Source organism: Protomyctophum parallelum, assembly GCF_964188405.1.
Source record: "Protomyctophum parallelum genome assembly, chromosome: 11".
In the NCBI taxonomy this organism is placed as follows: Eukaryota; Metazoa; Chordata; class Actinopteri; order Myctophiformes; family Myctophidae; genus Protomyctophum; species Protomyctophum parallelum.
In genome coordinates this window covers 38,347,844-38,370,584 of record NC_139707.1, presented here as the reverse complement: position 1 = coordinate 38,370,584, position 22,741 = coordinate 38,347,844, and the positions used below count along the sequence as shown (strand labels likewise).

General features: G+C 44.6%; 1 protein-coding gene across 3 annotated transcripts in view; it reads left to right on the top strand.

Annotated features, from left to right (window-relative positions):
* Positions 1 to 22,741, top strand: part of satb2 (SATB homeobox 2) — a 66,266-nt gene that overhangs the window by 27,830 nt on the left and 15,695 nt on the right. For all 3 annotated transcript variants that reach the window (XR_014569988.1, XM_083777136.1, XM_083777135.1), the window contains exons 4-12: positions 1,111 to 1,237; positions 6,003 to 6,126; positions 10,236 to 10,338; positions 11,453 to 11,503; positions 11,595 to 12,220; positions 14,345 to 14,560; positions 15,826 to 15,915; positions 17,908 to 18,060; positions 18,896 to 19,090. Coding sequence is in view for 2 of the 3 variants with exons in the window: in XM_083777136.1 (XP_083633262.1) it covers positions 1,111 to 1,237; positions 6,003 to 6,126; positions 10,236 to 10,338; positions 11,453 to 11,503; positions 11,595 to 12,220; positions 14,345 to 14,560; positions 15,826 to 15,915; positions 17,908 to 18,060; positions 18,896 to 19,090 (1,685 nt within the window). In the remaining variant the exon portion in view is untranslated. The remainder of the gene's footprint in view (positions 1 to 1,110; positions 1,238 to 6,002; positions 6,127 to 10,235; positions 10,339 to 11,452; positions 11,504 to 11,594; positions 12,221 to 14,344; positions 14,561 to 15,825; positions 15,916 to 17,907; positions 18,061 to 18,895; positions 19,091 to 22,741) is intronic.

Genomic DNA, 22,741 nt, shown 5'->3' with positions numbered 1-22,741 from the left:
AGGCCACAAAGTAGTTTTTTTTGCTACTCAGTAGGCCTATAGGTTCCTGCATAACTTCCGGGTATGACAATGATGTCACGCGCCTAGCCTCTATTCCTTGATGGTTTCAGTTGACTTGGTTCTAGTTCCATATGACGTTAAAGTTTGACACTACGTATGCTCGATTATAATGTAGTGGTTAAAGGAGAATTCCATGTTAGGAGGCTTTCTTACCTTTCTTACCTTTCTTTGTAGTCGTTATACATCCCCACCAAAGAGGTCCAGGTGTTTTTTTGTGCAAAAACTCCTTATTGTTTGCTAATTCGCTTATTTCCATCGAAATAAGTAGTAAAGTGTGCCGCTTGGGATATTATGTACATTATGAAGAGAGGATACATAAAAAAATTGAGCGATGGAAATAAGCGAATTAGCACAACACCCCATAGTCCCATTCAATTCCCATTCAATTCAATGCAATTCATTTAGGGCTTATGGTAGGGGAAATAGCCAATAAGGAGTGGCGGTCTGCACCCGAAGACACTCTGTGCATTTTCCGGGTTTTTTCTTTGGTGGGGACGTAACAACTACAAAGAAAGGTAAGAAAGCCTTTTAGTATGGAATTCTCCTTTAAGCCACGTTTACTTTTTTTAATGTGGACAGCATTTTATGTCTTTTGCGCACCTTTCACTTATTCCGTGGTATATAGAGGCTTCCTCATGGTACTTTCACTGAGCAACACGGTTGTCCGATGAAGTATAAATAGGCACTGTATAAAGAACAAAATATCAAGGGAAGTTGGAATGGCTTCTTCCCGCTTTTCAATATAGATCAGAACCTTGTAATTGTTTTCATTAATATTATCTGTCTATATCTCTTATAGTTCTTTTTAGTTTTGGTATCATATGTTTTCTGATTTGTATACATTAAGAGTGCTGTTGTAAAAATGCTGACTTGTATATTGTTGATTTGTGTTCTGTAACTTCTGTATTCGGCGACATTGAAAATGAGGGCCTGCCCCTCAATTGTACTCCGAATTGAAATAAAGGTTATGATGAGATGCTATCAGATATTAGCTACAGTGGTTAATCTCTCTCTCTCTCTCTCTCTCTCTCTCTCTCTCTCTCTCTCCAGGCATCATCAAGGTGGGCAGGTGGAACCCTCTCCCCATTCACTTCCTGACGGACGCTCCCGAGGCCACGGTGGCTGACATGTTGATGGAGGTCTACCACATGGTCACACTACGCATACAGCTGCAAAGGTTAGAAGTTCTATAGACAAATTCACAGAGGCTTGCCTGGGTGCGGCCATTACTGAGGTGTACCATTAAGTGTAGCAGCACTGATTAGCTACACCTGGCCTACGGAGCACCTGCTCCATGGATTACACCTCAGTAATGACCGTGCCCAGGGCACCCCTCGTCTATACCTTCTTGTTTTTTGGTCTTTTTATGCCTTTATTGATAGTTAACAGTAGACAGACAGGAAAGGGGGAGACACGCGGCAGCCCGTGCCCTCTACACAGGGCAGCCCGTGCCCTCTACATATATACACTAAGGACAATGTACACTCCTACAGTACACAGCAGCTTCCATTTGACTAACATTGCCGGCCGGCTTTTGGAAAAGACTATGCGGAAGTGTTCGTCATAGACAGTGGTACATCCTGGTATTTCCCAATGCATTTTAATGTTTGAAGTGTTCTGCTTGTTGATTGATTGGGCACCTCATCAGTGCGGGCACGCCTCTCTAAATTGGAGGGTGCCAACTGTCAAGTATTGTAGCGGAGGAGGGGTGTGTTGTCTCTTGTCTGTCTGTATTTAAGAGCAATATTTTAGTAGTCTGTTGAATATAATGTTGGGTGAGAAATGTAACTTATATTATGTTGTACAACATCCTTTAAAGGTGAGGTTAGTCATGGGCTATGAGACTATATAGCTGGGTTAATGACTGTTAATTGATTGCATGCCATGTGGTAGGATCCACTCCCTGCAGGGCATACAGTTAGTTGGGCTTGGAGCAACAAGCTGTAAGAACCTAGGGGAGAGCTGCCAGGGCCCTTAAGGATGTCGCCTGTTAAACAGTGTCTTAAAGGACAACTTTAGTTTTTTTTTCAACCAAGGTTCATGTTTTAGGTTGTTGTTAGAGAAAGTAAAAGATGAGTGTAAAATTTTCTTCTTTTGCTGCTTTCTTTCGTTTTAGGGATTTTAGCGGTTTTTGACAGGGGGGCGGGGGCATTCGAGCATGGGGCTAAATATGTATTATTTTACAAAATGTCATAGCGATTTGTATTTATTTATTATTTACTCTAGTCCTACTAAACCCGAAGAAATTACATCTGGCCACAAAAGATCACGAGATCTACTGAATGTGTCAAACTGACATATTGAGCCTATAACACACAGTGTGGCTGCCCCCCAGTAGGCTACCTTCACATTCAGTAGATCCTGTGATCTTCTGTGGCCAGATGTAATTTCCTGGGGTATATTAGGACTATAGTAAATAATAAAAAAAGAAATCGCCATAATATTTTGTAAAGAAATACATATTTAGCCCCATGCTCGAATGCCCCCGCCCCCCTGTCAAAAACCGCTAAAATCCCTAAAACGAAAGAAAGCAGCAAATTAAGAAAAATGAACACTCATCTTTTACTTTCTCTAATAACATCCTAAAACATGAACCTTGGTTGAAAAAAACAAAAGTTGTCTAGGTTGTTTTCTTTAGTTTAGTTTGCTTTTAGTTTAGTTTAATTTTTTATATTTTTGGTAAAGTCTTATTTTGATTTGTTATTTAAGGCCTTCACTATTTATACTGCACTGTAATTATTTTTGGAGGATTAATTTGGGAGAAAACAAAACGCCCAAACTTTGCATCTCTGGACATTTTTGGAGCCTTGACCAATCGGCCAACTTCACATAGCCCCCACCAACTAGTACAGAAGTGTGTCAACATTTGGCAAAACATAACAGATCTAAAATACAATTTTACAATGTAGGCATTTACCAGACTCTATTAGCCATGCAATGGTATATAATAATAATAATAATAACTTTATTTATATAGCACTTTTCTGGACAAAGTCACAAAGTGCTGTACAACAAATTCACTAAAAAAGTAGGGAAATCAAACACAATTAAATAGATGCAACATAGCAAATCAACAACTTACAGCCAGCTGGCCAACAGTAGAAAGCATATTTAAGATGCAATATAAAAACAACAACAATGTAATAGATGAAAATACAGACAGAGTTCAGTCAACAAACCCTTGTCAACAAACAGGGTAAATGGTCCCTTAAATAGAATACAAAGAAAACAATTTAGTGCTTAAAAGAACTAGGATACCAGGTAAACATCAAGCTAGCATCTGTCTAAACCACAAAATAATGTTCAACAAATAACATTCTTAGCACTGGTGGTCAAGGAAAATCTCAGAGCGCAGATCTCTGCCAGACTGGGTGGCCTACCCAGGGCTGTGTCAATTGTGCAGACACCATTACATGAGGAATCTGTGGGGAGTTTGTATGATGGATGGAGCAACCATTAAACCACCAAAAGTGAAATTGCTTATAGAGGTCTGCTCTATTAGAGGCCCCATAGCATGTGATTCCAATATAGGGTTGATTGGATGTTACATTCATGATAGGCTACTCATGATATAATATATATGGTATGGTGTTTTTTATTTTCTATTTTCTACAAAACATATATGTGAACAAATCACCAACATCTACTGTATCTGCATGGTATAACTAGCATCCACCATCAGAATAGGCGTCAAGAAGGGGGCATAATGAGACAGGATTACTTGGGGTGAGGTGTAGTCTTAATTTTAAGACTGCGGGGGAAATGTCTGGACTGCAAGGGGGAGGTTATCCCTCCGCCTGGGAGCCAGGATGGAGACGAGTCATTTATGTGGGGCGTTGGCTCAAAATAAAATAATTGAGCGCATGCTCAAAATAATATAATTGAGCGTATGCTCAAAATAAAATAATTGCTGAGGATCTTTAAAAAAAAAAAAGTAAAACGGTGATAATGCAGCGATTTGTACACGCAGGGTAAACACTGCTTATTTTACTGTGTATACCGAATCTGATTATGGACCGGACCAATATAGGGCCAGTGCCCAGCCCAGGGCCATGAGACAGACCGACAACTTAGTCAAATGTATACGCTCAAATATGTGGACCCCTTAGCCTATATAGTTTTTAAGATTTGTTACATGCAAATAAATATCATGTACTGTAAGTTATAGAAAGGAAATTCCTGTATGATAAAATGTCTACAGGTGCATTCTTGACCCAGGCATGCTTTTCAACTGCAGTAGTGTGTTTTCGTGGCCACCCGACATGCTGTTTTAAGCATTATATACTTTAGCTATTGAAAAATAGCAGATCTACAAGCTCATAGCTACGAGCTTGTAGATCTGCTATTTTTGAAAAAACTTGAAAATGTGCCGCAAATCTTTGAATACATTATATACTCTCAGAGCGTACGTTTTTAACTCTTATCTTTGCTTCTGGGGGGGGGGATGGGGGGTCCCTGGAACAACATATTTTCAGATGGGGGTCGGCGGCCAATTACATATCATTCTGGGGGTCCTTGACATGAAAATGTTTGAGACAGGTTTTTCAGAAAACTGTCAGGATTTAGAAGACTTTTCTAGAATCGTCCTCAGGTCTAAATTTAAGCCAACCTTGGTCAACGGGGGGCTAAACATGCCAGACTGCCTCGATTAGGATCCCACATGGTGGTTACATATATACCCATACTTTTCTGGAAGTGGACTGAACCCATTGAATGCAAAAATATGCATGGCATTTCAAGAGTTGGGTGGGAAGGAGAAATGCTTCCTTTCCAATTTACAGTAAATGACAGATTCTTTTGGCTTCTTGTTCACCAAAAAAGACAAGTTTTTATAGAATGAGATACTGAAGATCTTTGTGGTTTGACTGACCATTTCTATCACAATCAAATCTTCAGTGTTCATTTAACCCCATATACGTTGTTGACCGGTCCGGTGTCCCCCAGGGGTCTATACTTGGCCGGGTCCCCTATACTTCTTTCCCTCAAAATCGTTTCCACTGACAATATAGCTGATCCACCAGCTCACAACGCACTGCAGCACAACGGGCTGTGAGCTTGTAGATCTGCTTTATTTTCTGAACGTTCACCTCCAGACTATAGGGACGCTGTAGTGTTCATGTGGTTGGTACAAATGTACATTTGGAGATTATTTGGTTACATTTGTACATATATACGCTCACAGAATGACAAATGGAGTAATCGATACCACTGGGGATCTTTTTTTTCTTCTCCTTCTTCTTCTTCTTCTTCTTCTTCTTCACTTTGTATCACATTTGAAGAGGCAATATCGAGGCGCTGTCATTCCTTTCCTTGTTAGGCGACCCTGAGCGGGAATTATCTACTATCTGACTGCCTCCGAGAGCAACAGCGAGAAGAGACGGTGTGCCAAGAACACCCAGTTTCCCAGAAGAATGAGTGAAACAGGGTCCTGATGGACAGATAAAGACAGATAGACTCCAGATGAGAGGATTATTATTGTTATTGTCTTGGCGCATACCAGCCAGGTTTATTTACTTGTTTACATCTGTGTCCATGGCGATGGTGCAATTTTGGCACGTACCGCGACCGGTGTCTGAATGATTGATTTCTGAGGTTAAAGGAAAAAAGGAGAGGGGAGGGGCTATACCAGGAGGATGGGTCCTCGCAGGAAGCCACGGTTTTGGAGTCTGAGGTTAAAATGTTGGAGGTCGGGGAAAGGAAAAAAAATATGTTATCTATCTTGGTGATCTAATAAACTCTGTGAGCATGTTTTTGGCCTGATGAAAAAGAGGCCATAAAAAACGTCAACGCTTATTGAAGTCAATTAAAGCTCAAGCAGAAGAACTAATTAAACTGAACCCATGTGAATGTAATTGACCGCTCCGACTGTGTGTGTGTGTTTGCGCGTGTGCATGTGTGTGTGTGTGTGTGTGTGTGTGCGTGTGCGTGTGCGGTTGCTGTAGTTTTGCCAAGCTGGAGGACCTGCCGTGCGAGCAGTGGAACCACGCCACGGTCAGGAACGCGCTCAAGGAGCTGCTGAAGGAGATGAACCAGAGCACGCTGGCCAAGGACTGCCCTCTGTCACAGGTAACGACGAACGCCCCATTTGAAAATATATGCAGAGGACCCCCCCATTCTGACCTGAGATCAGATTCTAAAAAACGTCTTCTATACATCCTGACAGTTTTCTGAAAAAGCTATGTGTTTCTATGTCAGTCGAAACCTACAAGACCTACAAGCTCATAGCGCACCACTCGGTGGCGCGCTATGAGCTTGTATATCTGCTATTTTTAAATAGCTAAAGCATAACGTAATGCTAACACCAAAAGGGGTTCCCAACCTAAAATGGGTACGGCTCTAGCAGTGATTTTCAACCATTTTCATATATAGGACCCATGCATGCATGCAGGTTTGACCTGCATTATAGGCTACCTATTTAATGGTGTTTCTAATTCTATAAGTATATTGTAAAATCAAAGTTAATTTAACTCTGAGGGCTGGGCCCAGGCGGTGGCGTAACCGTCTGGGCACCCGACTGGTAATCCAGTCGCAGTGTGCTGCGGGTTCGACTCCCGAGCCCGACACGGCCTTTACTGCATGTCATCCCCCCATCTCTCTCCCATTTCCTGTCAGCCTACTGTCTGTCCCTTCAAAAACCAATAAAAGGCGTAAGCCGCAAAAATATCTTAAAAAAAAAGGGCTGTATTTGGCGTGTCTTAAGTACCAGGTCTTATTCCCTAACTTGAGTAAACTAAAGACCTGGAAGCGTGATCAATGCTCTTTGGACACTCAGAACAGCCAAAGGGCATTGATCACGCCTCCAGGTCTTTAGTTTACTCAAGTTAGGGAATAAGACCTGGTACTTAAGACACGCAAAATACAGCCCTGAGAGTATATACAAATGGAACCATTTAGGGTCCATTTGTACACTCTCTGAGTTACATCTTTATCATTTAGCTGGGGACCCCCTGGAACTCCCTCAAGGACCCCCACTTTGGGAACTACTGCACTAAACTGTGAGAGAGGGCAAATATTAGCCTATAGGTACATTGTCTATTTCTCTCTTTTTAGTTGCGTGTATGTAGTAGCACATGATTGAACATCACTCACCTTGCTTTACACATTAAAATAAGGCCTCTAGGTGGCACTTCTATGGTCAGTTGCATGGATTTTGGCTCCATTGTTAACTTTTTTGTTGGTTGTATATAAGATTTACTGAATGCATGGCTTATTGGTTTAAAACAAGTCTCTATAGCACACCTACAAAGGCGACATGTGCGTAGGAGGAGACCAAGCGTGCATGGGCCCAAACGCAGCAACAGAAAAAAACCATCCTGCACCCTTCAAATGTCTTCAAATGCAACAACAAACTGTAATGGGAATATTAAATTGAATTCTATAATATTATCACGAGAGTTTGTTCTTGTATTTGAAGACAGTGTACTGTGCAGCAGTTTTTTCTGTTGATACTGCTGGTGATGATACTGCCTTGTCAAAATGAATCTTGAAACTATAGCTATTTGTATAGTGCTTTTCCAAATTAAGTGCTTTAGAAAACAAGATAGCACCTATAGATTACTGTAGGCGAGCTAATAAACTCTTTGAGGAGCCAGAGTATACAGCTGGATTTCCTTCTTGTCTAAACAGAGACTTAACTTAGAGCTGGCGACGTCACGTCAGGTGAATGCAATTAATCGGTAACACTTTACGCAAAGGTTGGGTCAATAATGCATTATAAACGCATGTTCATAATCATGAATAACGAGGTTTATATTGTATTGTAAGTATTTATAGGCTCTAACTATAGTCTAACTATAGTCAGTTATAAAGTGCCTCCTATACACTTTGGTCAGGGGGGCTGAACTGAGATGAATAAGTGTGCATCCATGTGCATGCATGTGGCAGCGGTGGCCGAACGGTTTGCGGAGCGGTCTTGATATCGGAAGGTCGCTAGTTCGTATCCCCGGACCGGCACGTTAAAATTACCGCCGCTGAAGTGCCCTTGAGCAAGGCATTGAACCCCTACCATGAAATGTTCTATGAGCACAGGGCCTGGCTGTAAACAAGTTCTTAGCTTAGTCCAGTTACCCTGGGTAAACATGGTAACTTTGCTTTGCTTTGCCTACTGGCCCCATGGTGAAACGTCTCACTTCCAGGTGGAAAGAAGTGCGCTGGCAGATGCGTGTGTGTCAGAGGGATGTGCTCGGCCTATACCCTCTCTAACGCAGTGGTTCCCAAACCTTTTCATATCAAGGACCCCCAAATGGACACTAATTAGCCCGCAGAACCCCATTTGAAAAGATATGCCTGCAGGGACCCCCATAAGAGAATGTTTTTACGGTTCTAGCAGTGATTCTCAACCCGCTTAATTTCAAGGACCCCCAGTTTAACATGCATTAGTATACACACAAGTGGAATTGGAACGGCTAAATTGGGAATGCAAGGCTGACGTGACGGTAGGCCGGCGCCATTTTGAATGTGATGGCCTACATATTAGACCTGCATCAAGTGTATAAAGTTGATGTTTAGTGCACATAGCTAGAGCTCTGTCAGTTCACCAAAATGGGATTTAATAAGCCTACTTGAGTAGGCTACTTACTACTAAATACATCAAGTAGGCTTCTCACCATAAACAAGGTCAGAATAAAGGATAAAATAGGACATATCCTTATGGAAGGGGGAGAGGGGAAACACCACAAGAGTGACTAATCATCAGGCAAACTTTGTTGTTAGCCACTTATAGCCGAGCGTAACTATGCATTCACACGCACGCACGCACGCACGCACGCACGCACGCACGCACGCACGCACGCACGCACGCACGCACGCACGCACGCACACACGCACGCACGCACGCACACACACACACACACACACACACACACACACACACACACAGTGACTGAACCTGCTGCTTTTTTACCCTTCTGCATACAGCATAACAGACTGAGGTTATGCTCTAGCTGTAGCGACTATTGTCTTATATAATATATATATTAGGGCGTGTTCCTTTATAGTTATGTGTAAATTTGCCTTGTTTTCAAATAAAAGACAAATGATTTTTAAGCTTGCTCGTAACATTGTTGGCTTAATACTTTTGATGCACTGTTGTTGTTCACGCTATATATATGCCTATCCATTGGCCAGGTATATAGTGACTTATCACCTTCAAAATGGCGCACCCCCCCCCCCCCCCCAAGGTGCGAGGTTTGCACGCCCTATTGTGAGAAAAAAGGAGAAAAAGGGAAAATAAATAAAGAGAAACTGGTGGTCTGGTCCCCGGAACGTTTATACCATGCAGAAATCCATCTGCTTTGGGGCAAGATAGCAAACTGTTGTAATTCCACGGCTGTGTTGACTAACGTTGGTCTACGCCCCCTATTATCGATGAATTTTAATTACACACATTTATACAATTCAGCTAAATGAACACATCTCCCGCATTGTTCAGCTCCCAGCTGCATCTCTGGGCCTGCATCACAGCCTCATAATGACTTCCCAGTGTGTCGGTGTGTTGTGTGAGATTTATGTGTCTGTGCGTGTGTGTGTGTGTGTGTGTGCACGCACGCACGCGCACGTGTGTCTGTGTGTCCGTGTGTCTGTGTGTGTGCGCGTGCGCGTGTGTGTTTGTGTGCGTGCGTGTGTATGTGTGTGCGCGCGTGTGTGCAGTGTTTAAATGGAGCTTTCAGTGTGGGTGTTGATCCCAGCATCAATTGCAAGCATATGTGTGTGTGGCTGGAGATTCCCTCTCTGCGATGCACTGGCTTCAGTTTCCATGGGTGGCTTCCCATCGTGATTAATGACTGTCTATTTCTATTGTGTGCGTGTGCGCATGTGTGTGTGTGTGTGTGTGTGTGTGTGTGTGTGTGTGTGTGTGCACATGTGTGCGTGTGTGTGCGCGCACGCGCGTGCATGCATGCATGCCATGTGGTTGTTGCGTGTGTATAAGCATTTCATATTATGTTGGTTATTAATTATCTCCCTTCCCTTCACTCTCCTCTCCCTGCCTCCCCCCACTCCCTCCCTCTTTCACCCTCTCTCTCTCCCTCCCTCCCTCCCTCCCTCCCTCCCTCCCTCCCTCCCTCCCTCCCTCCCTCCCTCCCTCCCTCCCTTCCCTCCTTTCTCTCTATCACACTCTCTCTCCCTATTTCCTATTTCCTCTCTCTCTCTCTCTCCCTCCCTCCCTGTCTCTCCAGAGTATGATCTCCTCTATAGTGAATAGTTCCTACTATGCCAACGTCTCCACTGCCAAGTGTCAGGAGTTTGGACGCTGGTACAAGAAGTATAAGAGAATTAAAGGTGAGCACTGTCTCCAACTCACCGCAAAGTAACCTGCACTCATGCCTGATTTGTACTTCTTCTTGTCACACAGCAAAGATGTCCGCTCTACACGCTCACAGTGCATTTATTGCATTGTTATGATGGACATTATGATCACAGAGGCCCTCATATAACCGTCCAATGTCTTAGCTTATATATTTCTTTACAGCTGTGACTATTGTTCTGTTTCATAACCAACTGCACAGTAAAATCCAGAGTGTGTGAAAAACAGGCCCTTAAAGGATTTTACTGTATGTCGTTCTGTCAGCCCCTGCACTGCTGAAAAATATACAATTATTATTCCCATCACATGCATGGCCTAACCCTAAACAGAACGTTAATATGGCAACCAGAGAGAGATTGGAGGAGGGGTCAGAGAAACACAGGAGAGAGAGAGAGAGAGGCTACAAGTTGTGCTGACAGAGAGAGGAGTGTTGGGTTACGCAGTGTCCCCAAGATTAGTTCTGCTCTGTGACATGCAGACGTACGCACGCACGCACGCCAATCAGCTGCAGATGTGTATACAGCCCTGCAGGTCTCCGGTTGGCTGTCGGAGCTGCCAGTCACAGCCCAGGTGTTCATGGTAGATAGATACAATGTTGGAACACTTATTCCCATCTAGCATTGATGTCCGTTCCCTTCCTCTTCCTCTCACCTGGCTCAGTGATGTCCGTTCCCTTCCTCTTCCTCTCACCTGGCTCAGTGATGTCCGTTCCCTTCCTCTTCCTCTCACCTGGCTCAGTGATGTCCGTTCCCTTCCTCTTCCTCTCACCTGGCTCAGTGATGTCCGTTCCCTTCCTCTTCCTCTCACCTGGCTCAGTGATGTCCGTTCCCTTCCTCTTCCTCTCACCTGGCTCAGTGATGTCCGTTCCCTTCCTCTTCCTCTCACCTGGCTCAGATGAACAATCCAGTGGTTCACCACCTCATTATTATGGCCATGTCGTTGTAGGCAAAAATCGTCAAAAAATAGTTGATTTATATACGGCTTAAGTGTTTATACTTTATAGGATGAACAGTGAATGACTAAATGTGTTGCACATCATCATCATGAATATGAGGAGCTGAGCCTTTACTATTTGTCTTTTTTGATCAGTCGACTACCTGGAGAAGATGTGGTCTGGAAGAGATCCTACAGACATCAAAAGTGAGTCTGAGCTCACATATAATGGTCCATAAGTCCATGTTCACTCATCATCTATATTTGACCATACTAACCTTCTCCTCCAATCTCGCAGTAGAGAGAGACAGCATGGCAGACTTCTGCGTTCTCGGTCAGCGGCCTCCGCCTCACCTGGTCGGCCTGGCCCAGCTCGCCCACCTGGGCTCCGGGGGCAGCCCCCTGCACAAGTCCAGCTCCGGAGACCCCCAGGCTCCTTCCCATACGCCTTCCCTGCAGCAGCAGCCGCCTCCTCCCCATCAGCAGCAGCATCAGCATCCCTCGCCGCACGGCCCGCTCCACCACAGCACTCCGCTCCGCCCCGGCGGCCAGGGGGGGCCCCCCGGTCCGCCCCCTCCTCCCCCGCCCGGCGCCCTGCAGCCCCTCCTGGGGCCGGGCGGGCTGCTGTCGCCCCAGCTCTCCCCTCAGCTGGTGCGCCAGCAGCTGGCCATGGCCCACCTCATCAACCAGCAGCTGGCCGTCAGCCGCCTGCTGGCCCACCAGCACCCGCAGGCGCTGAACCAGCAGTTCCTCAACCACCCGCCCATCCCCCAGAGGTCGTCCAAGGCCCCCGGGGACCACCCGGGGAGCAACCCTTCGGCGGCCGAGGTCTCAACCGACATCTACCAACAGGTCAGAGACGAGCTGAAGAGGGCTAGCGTCTCCCAGGCCGTGTTCGCCCGTGTGGCTTTCAACCGCACGCAGGTAGGAGAACATGATGCAGGGGCCGGGTGGAGAGGGGTGGAGAGGGGTGGAGAGGAGTGGAGATGGGGTGGAGAGGGGTGGAGAGGGGTGGAGAGGAGTGGAGATGGGGTGGAGAGGGGCGGAGAGGAGTGGAGAGGGGTGGAGAGGGGCGGAGAGGAGTGGAGATGGGGTGGAGAGGGGTGGATGGTGAACAGGAGTAGGACAACGCAGGAGAGGACAAAGCAGACGCTGTAGTTGCGAGGAGTGGGAGCAGGTGAAGAAGGCAGGGAAAGGGGAGGGGAAAGAACAGAGCAAAGCCGTGAGCAAATCAACTTCAGAAATCTGTATTTAGGGGAATCTGGTGCATGGCAAAGGGTTAAAGTTCCTGCAGACCACTGCGGTTCGGTTCCTCTCCGTGGTTCCTCTGGCTCGCTCTAATGAACACAACTTGTTTATGGTTGCGATGTTAACAACAGGGGAGAGCGATGGTCTCTCACTATAGCTGCTCCAGTGACTCCCACAGGTTGGTGGGGAGCCTGTTGAACTGAGAGGGCTTATAGCGTGTTCCTGCGCATGCAAGTTACGTGAAAGTGCTCACTGTCAGGTGTAGAGAAACGTGTGGCGAATCCATATGTGTCGGAGAAGACGTGTTGTCAAGATTAGTGCTTTGGTAATGCTTGCTATGCATCCGATGTCTGTATAGTAACATCCCAGTGTTTCTCAACCAACGGTCCACGTGACTACTACATGGCATAACTAGGCCTGCAGGTGGTCCATGGGAAGAAAAAAATAACACATTACATTAAATAATAACTAATTTAATTTGTTGCACGAATTATTTCAAGCCGAGACATTATTTAACTGAAATATGCGAATGGTTTAGAAGAGCAACGAAAAAAACTAAATAATACGTTGAGAGAACCACTGATCTATTCCTATTCCACAGTTACCCTTATTCTCTTTCTTTCTCCAACAATCCGTTAAACTCATGTTATTAACTGATATAGGCTACTGACTCGTATGTATGAGTGAGGCACATTTCCTATAATGATGACTCAACCATTCAATCCAGTACACTTTCCCCTTTTGAGATTCTAACTCCCTTTTCTGTGGAATTTCTTGACCGGCGACATTTCGGTGACGTCTCATCATAGGTCACCAGGTCATGTGCACTGTTCCGTGGAAGAAAATAAAACCTGAAATACCTTCACGGACCACCTATTGAAAATGCCATTGTACAAAATTATATTTTATTCATTGTGACAAAGTGACACTAATGTGAAAGGTTTTGAATGTATTTTTTTTCTTTTCTAAGATTTTAAGAAAACAAATGATGCCTATATGAGGTCCTGGCCAAATATATACATTTGGGGGTCCCTGACATGAAAAGGTTTGAGAAAACACTGGTCTGCAAGTAGTGGTTGGCAGTGACATGGACCGCACACAAAAAACTGTTTAAGACTGATTAAAAAAATATATACAGTATGTATATTGTATGTAGTCCAATGGGGACATACATTGTGGTGAGTGTACTTAGAATAGACCAAAATAGACGCAACTTTCTCTCACATTTTGCACATCATATCAGGTGTGAAGGTATATATTGCCTCGTGCAATCGAGATGAATATAGCATCCATAAGTGGTCACTGATAGGCCCGTGGTCTCTCCCGTGGGGGTGGTCTTTTTGCGGTCCGCCACCCGCAGCGTCGTTATGAGAGAGATCAGCTGAAGCATGGCCAGAAGGCTTGCTGGGTAGTTGAGTTTCCTCCCCCGCCTTCCCAGCAGCAAACACACCTGCTGTATTCATGCAGCGTGTGCTAGCTTGGTTGTTATACGCCCCATTAGAGCAAATAGTATACAGGTGTGTTATTGTGCACATGTGACTCTGTACGTTGCCATGTATATATATATATATAGTGTGTGTATGTGCATGTGACGCACACACGCGCACGTGTGTCATGCCTTCCAAAGTATGTTTGCCTACTGCAGTATTAAGTCTTATATAATGTGGATCTACGTGCATGGTCTGTTTTGAAGAGCTTATTCATGATGATGTTACATAATATAAATAATAACCTGATGAAATATACTCACAAAGTAATATACGTATACCATAAAGACTCCTTCCTTGGCTTATCGCCCAGGGCCTGCTATCGGAGATCCTGCGCAAGGAGGAGGACCCGCGCACGGCCTCCCAGTCCCTGCTGGTCAACCTGAAGGCCATGCAGAACTTCCTCAACCTCAACGAGGGCGAGAGAGACCGCATCTACCAGGAGGAGAGAGAGCGCAGCATGAACCCTCCCGTGGGCCTCCCCGCCTCCAACTCCTGCTCCAGCCCCGGGGGGCCGCGTCTCTCACAGGTACTATACCATCCAAGCACCACCAAGAGGGGGCGCATTCTAATGGGGAGACTTTGACCCATTCTGACCTGAGATCAGATTCTAAAAATGTCTTCTACATCCTGACGGTTTTCTGAAAAAGCTATGTTTCTATGTCAGTCGTTCTTCGATTTTTCAAAAATAGCAGACCTACAAGCTCAAAAATAGCAGATTTACAAGCTCATAGCGCGCCACCGAGTGGCGCGCTATGAGCTTGTAAATCTGCTATTTTTCAATAGCTAAAGCATAACATGATGCTAACACCAAAAGGGGTTCCCGGTTAATGGACCCATTCAGGACGGGAGCCCCTTTTGGTGTTTTATAAAGCATTGTGTTATACTTTAGCTTGAAAATGTATATTGAATGTATATTCTTTTAGTGTGAATGTTTTTAACTCAAATATTTGCTTCTGGGGGGGGGGGGTCCCTGGAACAACATATTTTCAGATGGGGGGTCCGCGGCCAAATACAGATATTTCTGGGGGTCCTTGACATGAAAAAGGTTGAGCACCACTGACATAGAAACATAGCTTTTAGTGTTCTAAAGAATCTGTCTTAGTTATTTGCTATTTTAGAAATATTTTTTAATATCTTGAAACATTTAGAAACACATTTTTTTGACGATGAAAACCACTGCACCGGAGAAGCGACCCGTATAAGGCAATGCAATCCAAGTGCAATGGGGATCCTTTAATAAACATGAACATCAACCACCAACCCTATAACCCACGCCTAAATAATAATACCCCCTTCTATCTTTGCCCATCAGCACCCAAACTATTAATCACTCAGTCAAGCTGTAAATCTTGGGAACACAAAGTGTCTGAACATTTTCAATGGCGCTGAGCTAACCAACGAATCAATCAAACAAATCACACATCCACGCAGGGCCGCAGGCTTTCATACTGTATACCGTGTAAATCCCACCTCACTGCTTTATCGCACTGAGTGAATGCTCATCTTCACCGCTAGCTGTTTGCGGAAGGCCCTAATGCACCTACTGCATTGTTATTTTCGGATTTTCCTCCCAGCAATTAATCTTTCTGAATGGAATAATAGTCCAGCATTGTGGCAATCACGGAAAAAGCGGAACTTCTATTGTGGGCTGTGGCTGTGTACAGAGCGCTAATGTTAAAATAGGCCCCTCACACGCAGTGTGTGTGTGTGTGTGTGTGTGTGTGTGTGTGTGTGTGTGTGTGCGTGTGCGTGTATGCGTGTGCGTGTATGCGTGTGCGTGCGTGTGTGTAGAAAGTGTGGGAGAGGAGTTTGGACGAGCAGCTCACCCCCGACGCATGGTCCAACATTTGGAAGACCAAGAATAAGATGATCTCCAACTCGGTGAGCAGCACTCACATCATGAGCTTGTATATCTACTCTGTTCCTTTTCAAGACCACACTGAACTTTGGAAGTTCATTTTTTATCTCAAACTAATTAAACAGTTTATAATGGAAAAAAACAGCCTCAAAGGCAATCGCCGGAGCATACTGTAAACATAAAATACATTACATTACGTTTGGACTACATTTGGTCTCTTTCCATCCGCGCCTAACGTCTTTCTCCCAGGAGCGCCGACGATAAGGGATTCTCTTGATGTCGGGGCGAATGCCCATTCATGGCCCCTCGGGTTCATTTGCGTGCTGCTCTTATTTTGTCTACGTACGTTTATCTCGGCGCATCGTTTACACTGCGGGAATGTAAGCTCACTTGTCCATACGCGTCTCGTGGACAACTTCAAACGCTGTGTATACAAGGCTCCGCGAGAGCCAATGCGTGTTCGACTCGAGCACGAGACAAAGGAGAGGGACTTAATGACTTCGATCTGTAAACATTATTCATGCGGAGACTTGTGCTTGCAGATGTGCGGCCGATGCGCAGACAATGAACACAGCATGTGTGTATGCCTCGGAGCAGTTTGGAGGTTGATGATCAGCTGATAACCTCTTAGTAATGTTTATAAAAAGACCATTCCCTGCAGAGGCGAAGGTTTGGTTGTGGATTGGAATCTTATGGATTTAGTAGTGAAGTGGTTCCCCCGTCCTTTTGGGAGTTTGGGGAAGTAGTTCTATATTCTTGAAGTAATGTGGCTCAGTCCTAGCACTTGCCTTCTCAAAATTGATCCTGTCAACTGTACTCACAGTACACTGTAGCACTGTAGCGAAGCATACCTTTTATATTCTGAATTCCCTCTCCAGCCTACCATAATGTAAGCCCTGGAGCCATCTTAGTAGATGCATGCATAAAGTCAATGGAAAATCGAGTGGCAAATCGAGTGGCAAAGTGAGTGACAAAGTGAGTTTAACGTTGATGTTAAATGTTGTTGTACAGACTGCCTGTCAAGTCCAGAAAGTTGTTTTTTGCCACTCAGGCGTTTCCGCTTTAATAATAATAATAATAATAAAACTTTATTTGTATAGCACCTTTCATGACATGAAATGCAGCTGTGTGCTTTAAAAATGTCTACAGAGGCTGCCTGTCGAAGGTACAGTGGGAGTTTGTTCCACGCCGTCGGCCCGTAAAAAGAAAAAGCTGCTTCCCCGTATTTTTTAGTTGCCATTTTTTTAGGCAAAGCGAGCAGGCCAGCAGTGGAAGACATTAGGGGGCGGTATGGGACATATTTAGGCAGGCAGTCATGTAGGTCAGGGGTTTTCAACTGATTGTGAACCAGGGACCACCGCCTTGACTAAGGATCAACCTGGGGACCACTGTTGTGTTGTAATGGGATATGGGCTAAGATTAGTGCTTTCGTAACACTTGTTATGGAATGCATAATTTCCTAATAATGATGACTCAATCAGGCAAGCTGATACACTTCACCCTTCTTGAGATTCTTGAGATTCTAACTGCCTTTTCTGTGGAATTTCTTAACCTCAGACTTCCCAGTAATTCTGATAACATTGACGCACTTCCACGGAACAGTGCACAAAGGTTAGTGCACTGTTCCGTGGAAGAAAATACAAAATCTTCACTTTGCTACATTACTAAATGCATGGTCAGGGACCACATGCAATACCTCCACGGACCACCAGTGGTCCACGGACCACCTGTTGAAAACCCCTGATGTAGGTGAAGGTGCGAGACCATTGAGAGCTTTATACACAAGTAAAATAATTTTTAAATCAATCCTAAAAACAACCGGAAGCCAGTGCAGTGAAGCCAAAACTGGAGTAATATGTTCTCTCATCTTAGTTCTAGTTAAAACTCTGGCTGCTGCATTTTGGACAAGTTGTAATCCGTCAGTTGTTGCTTTACATCCGGGTATGATGATGATGTGACACACATACCCTCTATACACTCTGACATTATGTCCAACTCCATCCTGTCCCGTATAGCCCAAACCGCCCGGCCCACCCCCGGACCTTCCACTCAAGCTTGAGGCCATGGTCAACATCACGTCGGGCATCTACGAGGAGATTCAGCAGGAGATGAAGAGAGCCAAGGTCTCCCAGGCGCTGTTTGCCAAGGTGGCCGCCAACAAGAGCCAGGTGAGGAAAAGCCACGGAGAGATGACCCTCGTTTTCTGGTCTGGTGGCCGGGCTTAGTTGGTTTAGCTCTAAACAAGTGGAACAAACACTGTTTCACTTTACAGTTTGTGATTGAGCTCTGTGGTCTTATCAACAACGGGTGACTTCGTGAGAAATATGTGAATGTGCTCATGTTGTGTGTTTGTGTGCTCACTCAGTGTGTGTGTGTGTGTGTGTGTGTGTGTGTGTGTGTGTGCACGTGCGCTATGTTCTGTGAGTCTGCGGTTAGCGAGGTCTCCCAGGTAGGCAGGTCTGGGGGTGGCTGAGGGTCATGGCTCAGTGCACCCATCTGCTGCAGCTGGCCACAGAGAGAGAGAGAGAGAGAGAGAGAGATGATCAGGCTATTAGCATTGCATGGTGCTGGAGGTGGCTGGTTGAACACAACAGCTGGTGTCACAAACTGGACCAGTCTAGCAGAGATAATTAAATTTCCATCTTTCTCTCTCCTCCATCAACCCCTAGCACACGCGCACGCACGCACGCACTCACGCACACACACACACACACACACACACACACACACACACACACACACACACACACACACACACACACACACACACACACACACACACACACACACACACACACACAGTCTGTGTATATATGCTCTCCACTCCAGTTCTTCATGTCCTATAACTTTCTTTCTCTTCATTGTCCCGTAATGCATCTTATTGTCCCCCCACCTCTCTTCCACTATACCTTCATCTCACTCAACCGCAATATCTTTCTCCACCATTTTCTGCCCCACCCGGCTTCTCTCTCTCTCTCTCTCTCTCTCTCTCTCTGCTCACAGGGCTGGCTGTGTGAGCTGCTGCGGTGGAAGGAGAACCCCAGCCCGGAGAACCGCACGCTGTGGGAGAACCTGTGCACCATCCGGAGGTTCCTGGCCCTCCCCCAGACGGACAGGGACCTGGTGTACGAGGAGGAGTCGCGGCACCACCACACCGAGAGGCTCCACACGGTGCTCCACCTGCCCCAGGACACACAGGTGAGATCCCAACACCCATTCTGACCTGAGATCAGATTCTGAAAATGTCTTCTACATCCGGACATCCCAACACCCACAACACGCCGCCGGGTGGATGGAACTATGTGAGAAACTGGCGCTCAGACACATAGCAACAGAAACCCATTCTGACCTGAGATCAGATTCTAAAAATGTCTTCTACATCCTGACGGTTCTCTGAAAAAGCTATGTTTCTATGTCAGTCGTTCTTCGATTTTTCAAAAATAGCAGACCTACAAGCTCGTAGCGCGCCACTCGGTGGCGCGCTATGAGCTTGTAGTATTTTTCAATAGCTAAAGCATAACATAAAGCATAACATAACACCAAAAGGGGTTAATAGTAGGCTATACTACTAAGCATATATCTCTGCTGTCGGGGAGAAACCACCTAACACCATTTTTCAGGAAATGAAAAAAAAAGATATGCCATCCAGCTCAAGTGGAGTTAGAAGGTTTTTGTCGAAGCGCTTTTTAACACTTTTCATCGGTTCAATATTTTTAAACCAACACATAGACATAAAGGGTGTTCAATAGCACATTTATGAAGAAAAAGGAAATTAGGAAAAGGAAAAGGAAAAAAGATGGCTAAACGGGTGGAGTTAGCTGTTTCGGCAGATAGTTTGAGGATCTTTGGAGTATAGGAGATTTTCGCCGAAGCACCTTTTAATTGGTTTCCATTGGTTCAATATTTACTGAACCAATGGAACAGACATGAAGGGCGTTCAATAGCAACGATTCATGAAAGAAATCCAAAACCAAAAAAATTGAGTTATAGGTGCAGGTTTCCTCCTGACAGCAACGTATGCAGGCTGTTTGCAGTATAGCAGCTGACCTGCTTTACTGCAAACCTTGTTCAATATCTCCATAGTTTATTAGGCGGGTAAAAATATGGTTTGACCCTAAAAAAATTGCAACAAAAGGTTTCTCAACTTTTTTTTGTAGTATTAGGTGTCCTTAATAACATACTAAAAGTTTACCAAAGTTTGACCACCCGAAAGGTGTTATTTTCAAGATGGCCGCCGCCAGTTCTTAAAATACCATTACTCCTCCATTATTCATCCTAGAAAAATAATTTTGATGTCTAACCCTATGTCTTGGTTATCTAGGAATCCAATTAGCATATATAAATTATATAAAAGTACAATGATATATTAAAGCAATTGTTTATAAGGTTATAACAGTGTAATAGGACATTTCTCTTTTCTATAATGCCGTACTGCTGTATAGGTGAATTCATCACCTATACACAATTCACATTCTGTTGAAGCTTTCAGGAGATTTATTTTGATACCATAACAATAAGGAATATATTCATTATTACTGGGTGGTACTGTCATGTGACATTTGTAAAAGCATGGCTGCCAAGTGATAGACTGCATGGGAATATTACACAAATCATGGAATAAATTTACAGAGAAATGTCTGCCCTTTTTTTGGTAAGGGTGTCTGGCAATAATAATAATACAAATAAGTCCCCTATAAGGGTAGTGTTTCCCAAACTGTGGGCCGGGACAAACATTGTAAAAATAGGCAATCTATAAAAGCTCACAACGCTGAGTGTCTTTGCAGCAAACACACTCAGTCAGTAGAACCAAATGGCCACTTGTCTGGTCTATGGGGAAGATGGACTCCTCAGTGGGGATACAGTGGAGAGAAATGGCCCCTCATGGGCCTAGAGCAGGGGTGTCGAACTCAACTTGGGGCGAGGGCCGCATTGGTCAAAAGGTCACTTGATGGGGGCCACAACCAGTTGCGGACGCACGCTCGATGACTCAGTCAGTCACTGCTATAATATCTATCTATCTATCTATGCTCAGACCCAGCCAGCCACACACATAGTGCTCAGACCCAGCCAGCCAGCCAGCGACACACATAGTGCTCAGACCCAGCCAGCCACACACATAGTGCTCAGACCCAGCCAGCCAGCCAGCCACACACATAGTGCTCAGACCCAGCCAGCCACACACATAGTGCTCAGACCCAGCCAGCCAGCAAGCCACACACATAGTGCTCAGACCCAGCAAGCCACACACATAGTGCTCAGACCCAGCCAGCCACACACATAGCTCCGTAAGGGAGTGGTTGCACCACTCAAAACATCTTCAAAAAACTGAAGAGGCTACTGGAGATTGGAGAACCTGATTTGGACATGATCTGATGCAGGACAATATTATGTCACTATGACAGAAAGAGAAGATGGGTCTGGCCACATTCATTCACCCCATAATCTCAGTGGAAATTGGGGAATATGTTGACAATAGTCGACAGCTCTGCCGATTAATAATCGATTAATTGAACCCACCCCCCATATTAATCAATATCACAACATGGAGGTCTTAGAACTACCACCACAGGGACAGACAAGCCCCAATCTCTCAAGCTCTCAAGTGCCCCATAGCTTTAATGGGACATGTACTGTATGAGCCACCTATACACAATTCACATTCTGTTGAAGCTTTCAGGAGATTTATTTTGATACCATAACAATAAGGAATATATTCATTATTAGTGCCCCATAGCTTTAATGGGACATGTACTGTATGAGCCACCTCGGACATGCATAGAGGAGAAGACCATGAGGGTCTTCTTAACTTTGCTCTTCTGTACTCCAAGTCCCCAGGGAGAAATCCAGTGACACCTCACTCCCCATACTCCCCTGTACCCACCTGAGGGGAACCCTAGGCCCACTAAACTCTAGACCGGACCCCACTTTACCTTCTCACCCAACCCCACCTATCATACTCCCCTCTGCACCCGGTAGAGACTTAGGTTCTGACTACTCTGCACTAAGAGTAAGTAGAGCGTCGCAGTCCCGCCCCCCCTCGAGAGAGAGACGGAGAAGAAATCACCATTCATTTTGCTCATAGACTTTTCAAAAAGTATTTATTTAAAGACGTTTACGCTGCGGACAAAGCCAACTCTTGTCGTGACAAATCATGATATTAAACACAATGTTTTGGGCCAAACAAAGAATTAGAAAGTAGAAAAGAACAGCAGATTACAACACTTGTTGTTTTTCTTCTTTGTAATTATTTGTTTGGTCCAAAATATTGTGTTTGTTGTCATGATTTGTCACGACAAGAGTTGGCTTTGTACGACGCTTATAATGTCTTTCAATAAATACGTTTCGAAATGTCTATGGGAAAAATGCATTGGGAATTATTTCCTGGGCCTGGCGTCGTCATGAAAGGGGGCGGGACTGCGACGCTCTATAATGCAAGAAATTAGTTTTGGGTGGGGTGTATAATGATGAATTATTTACAGTAGTTTGAGCCAAAGTTTATCCACCAAGCTATCCAAAACGTTTCAATATTGCAATCATGTAGGCTATTATCTATCAACTGACAATATTCTCTGCCACAACCTTCTGAATTACTGAAAATTGTGACTATTAGTTTTGTTGTGTTTTGAGGATATCTTGAAACCTTATTCCAAAAAATATATAAATATTCAGACATTTATTAAATATTTAGTTTAGTTAACTTGAAACTGGTGACTATTTCAGAGGGTTTTAACAGAGTCACAAACACAATATTGGATTTCACAATTATCTAATTGTATCTCTGCAATTTGAACAAGTTCAATGGACTCCTAGACCCCAAAAACATAGGGTTAGACACAAAAAGTACTTGTC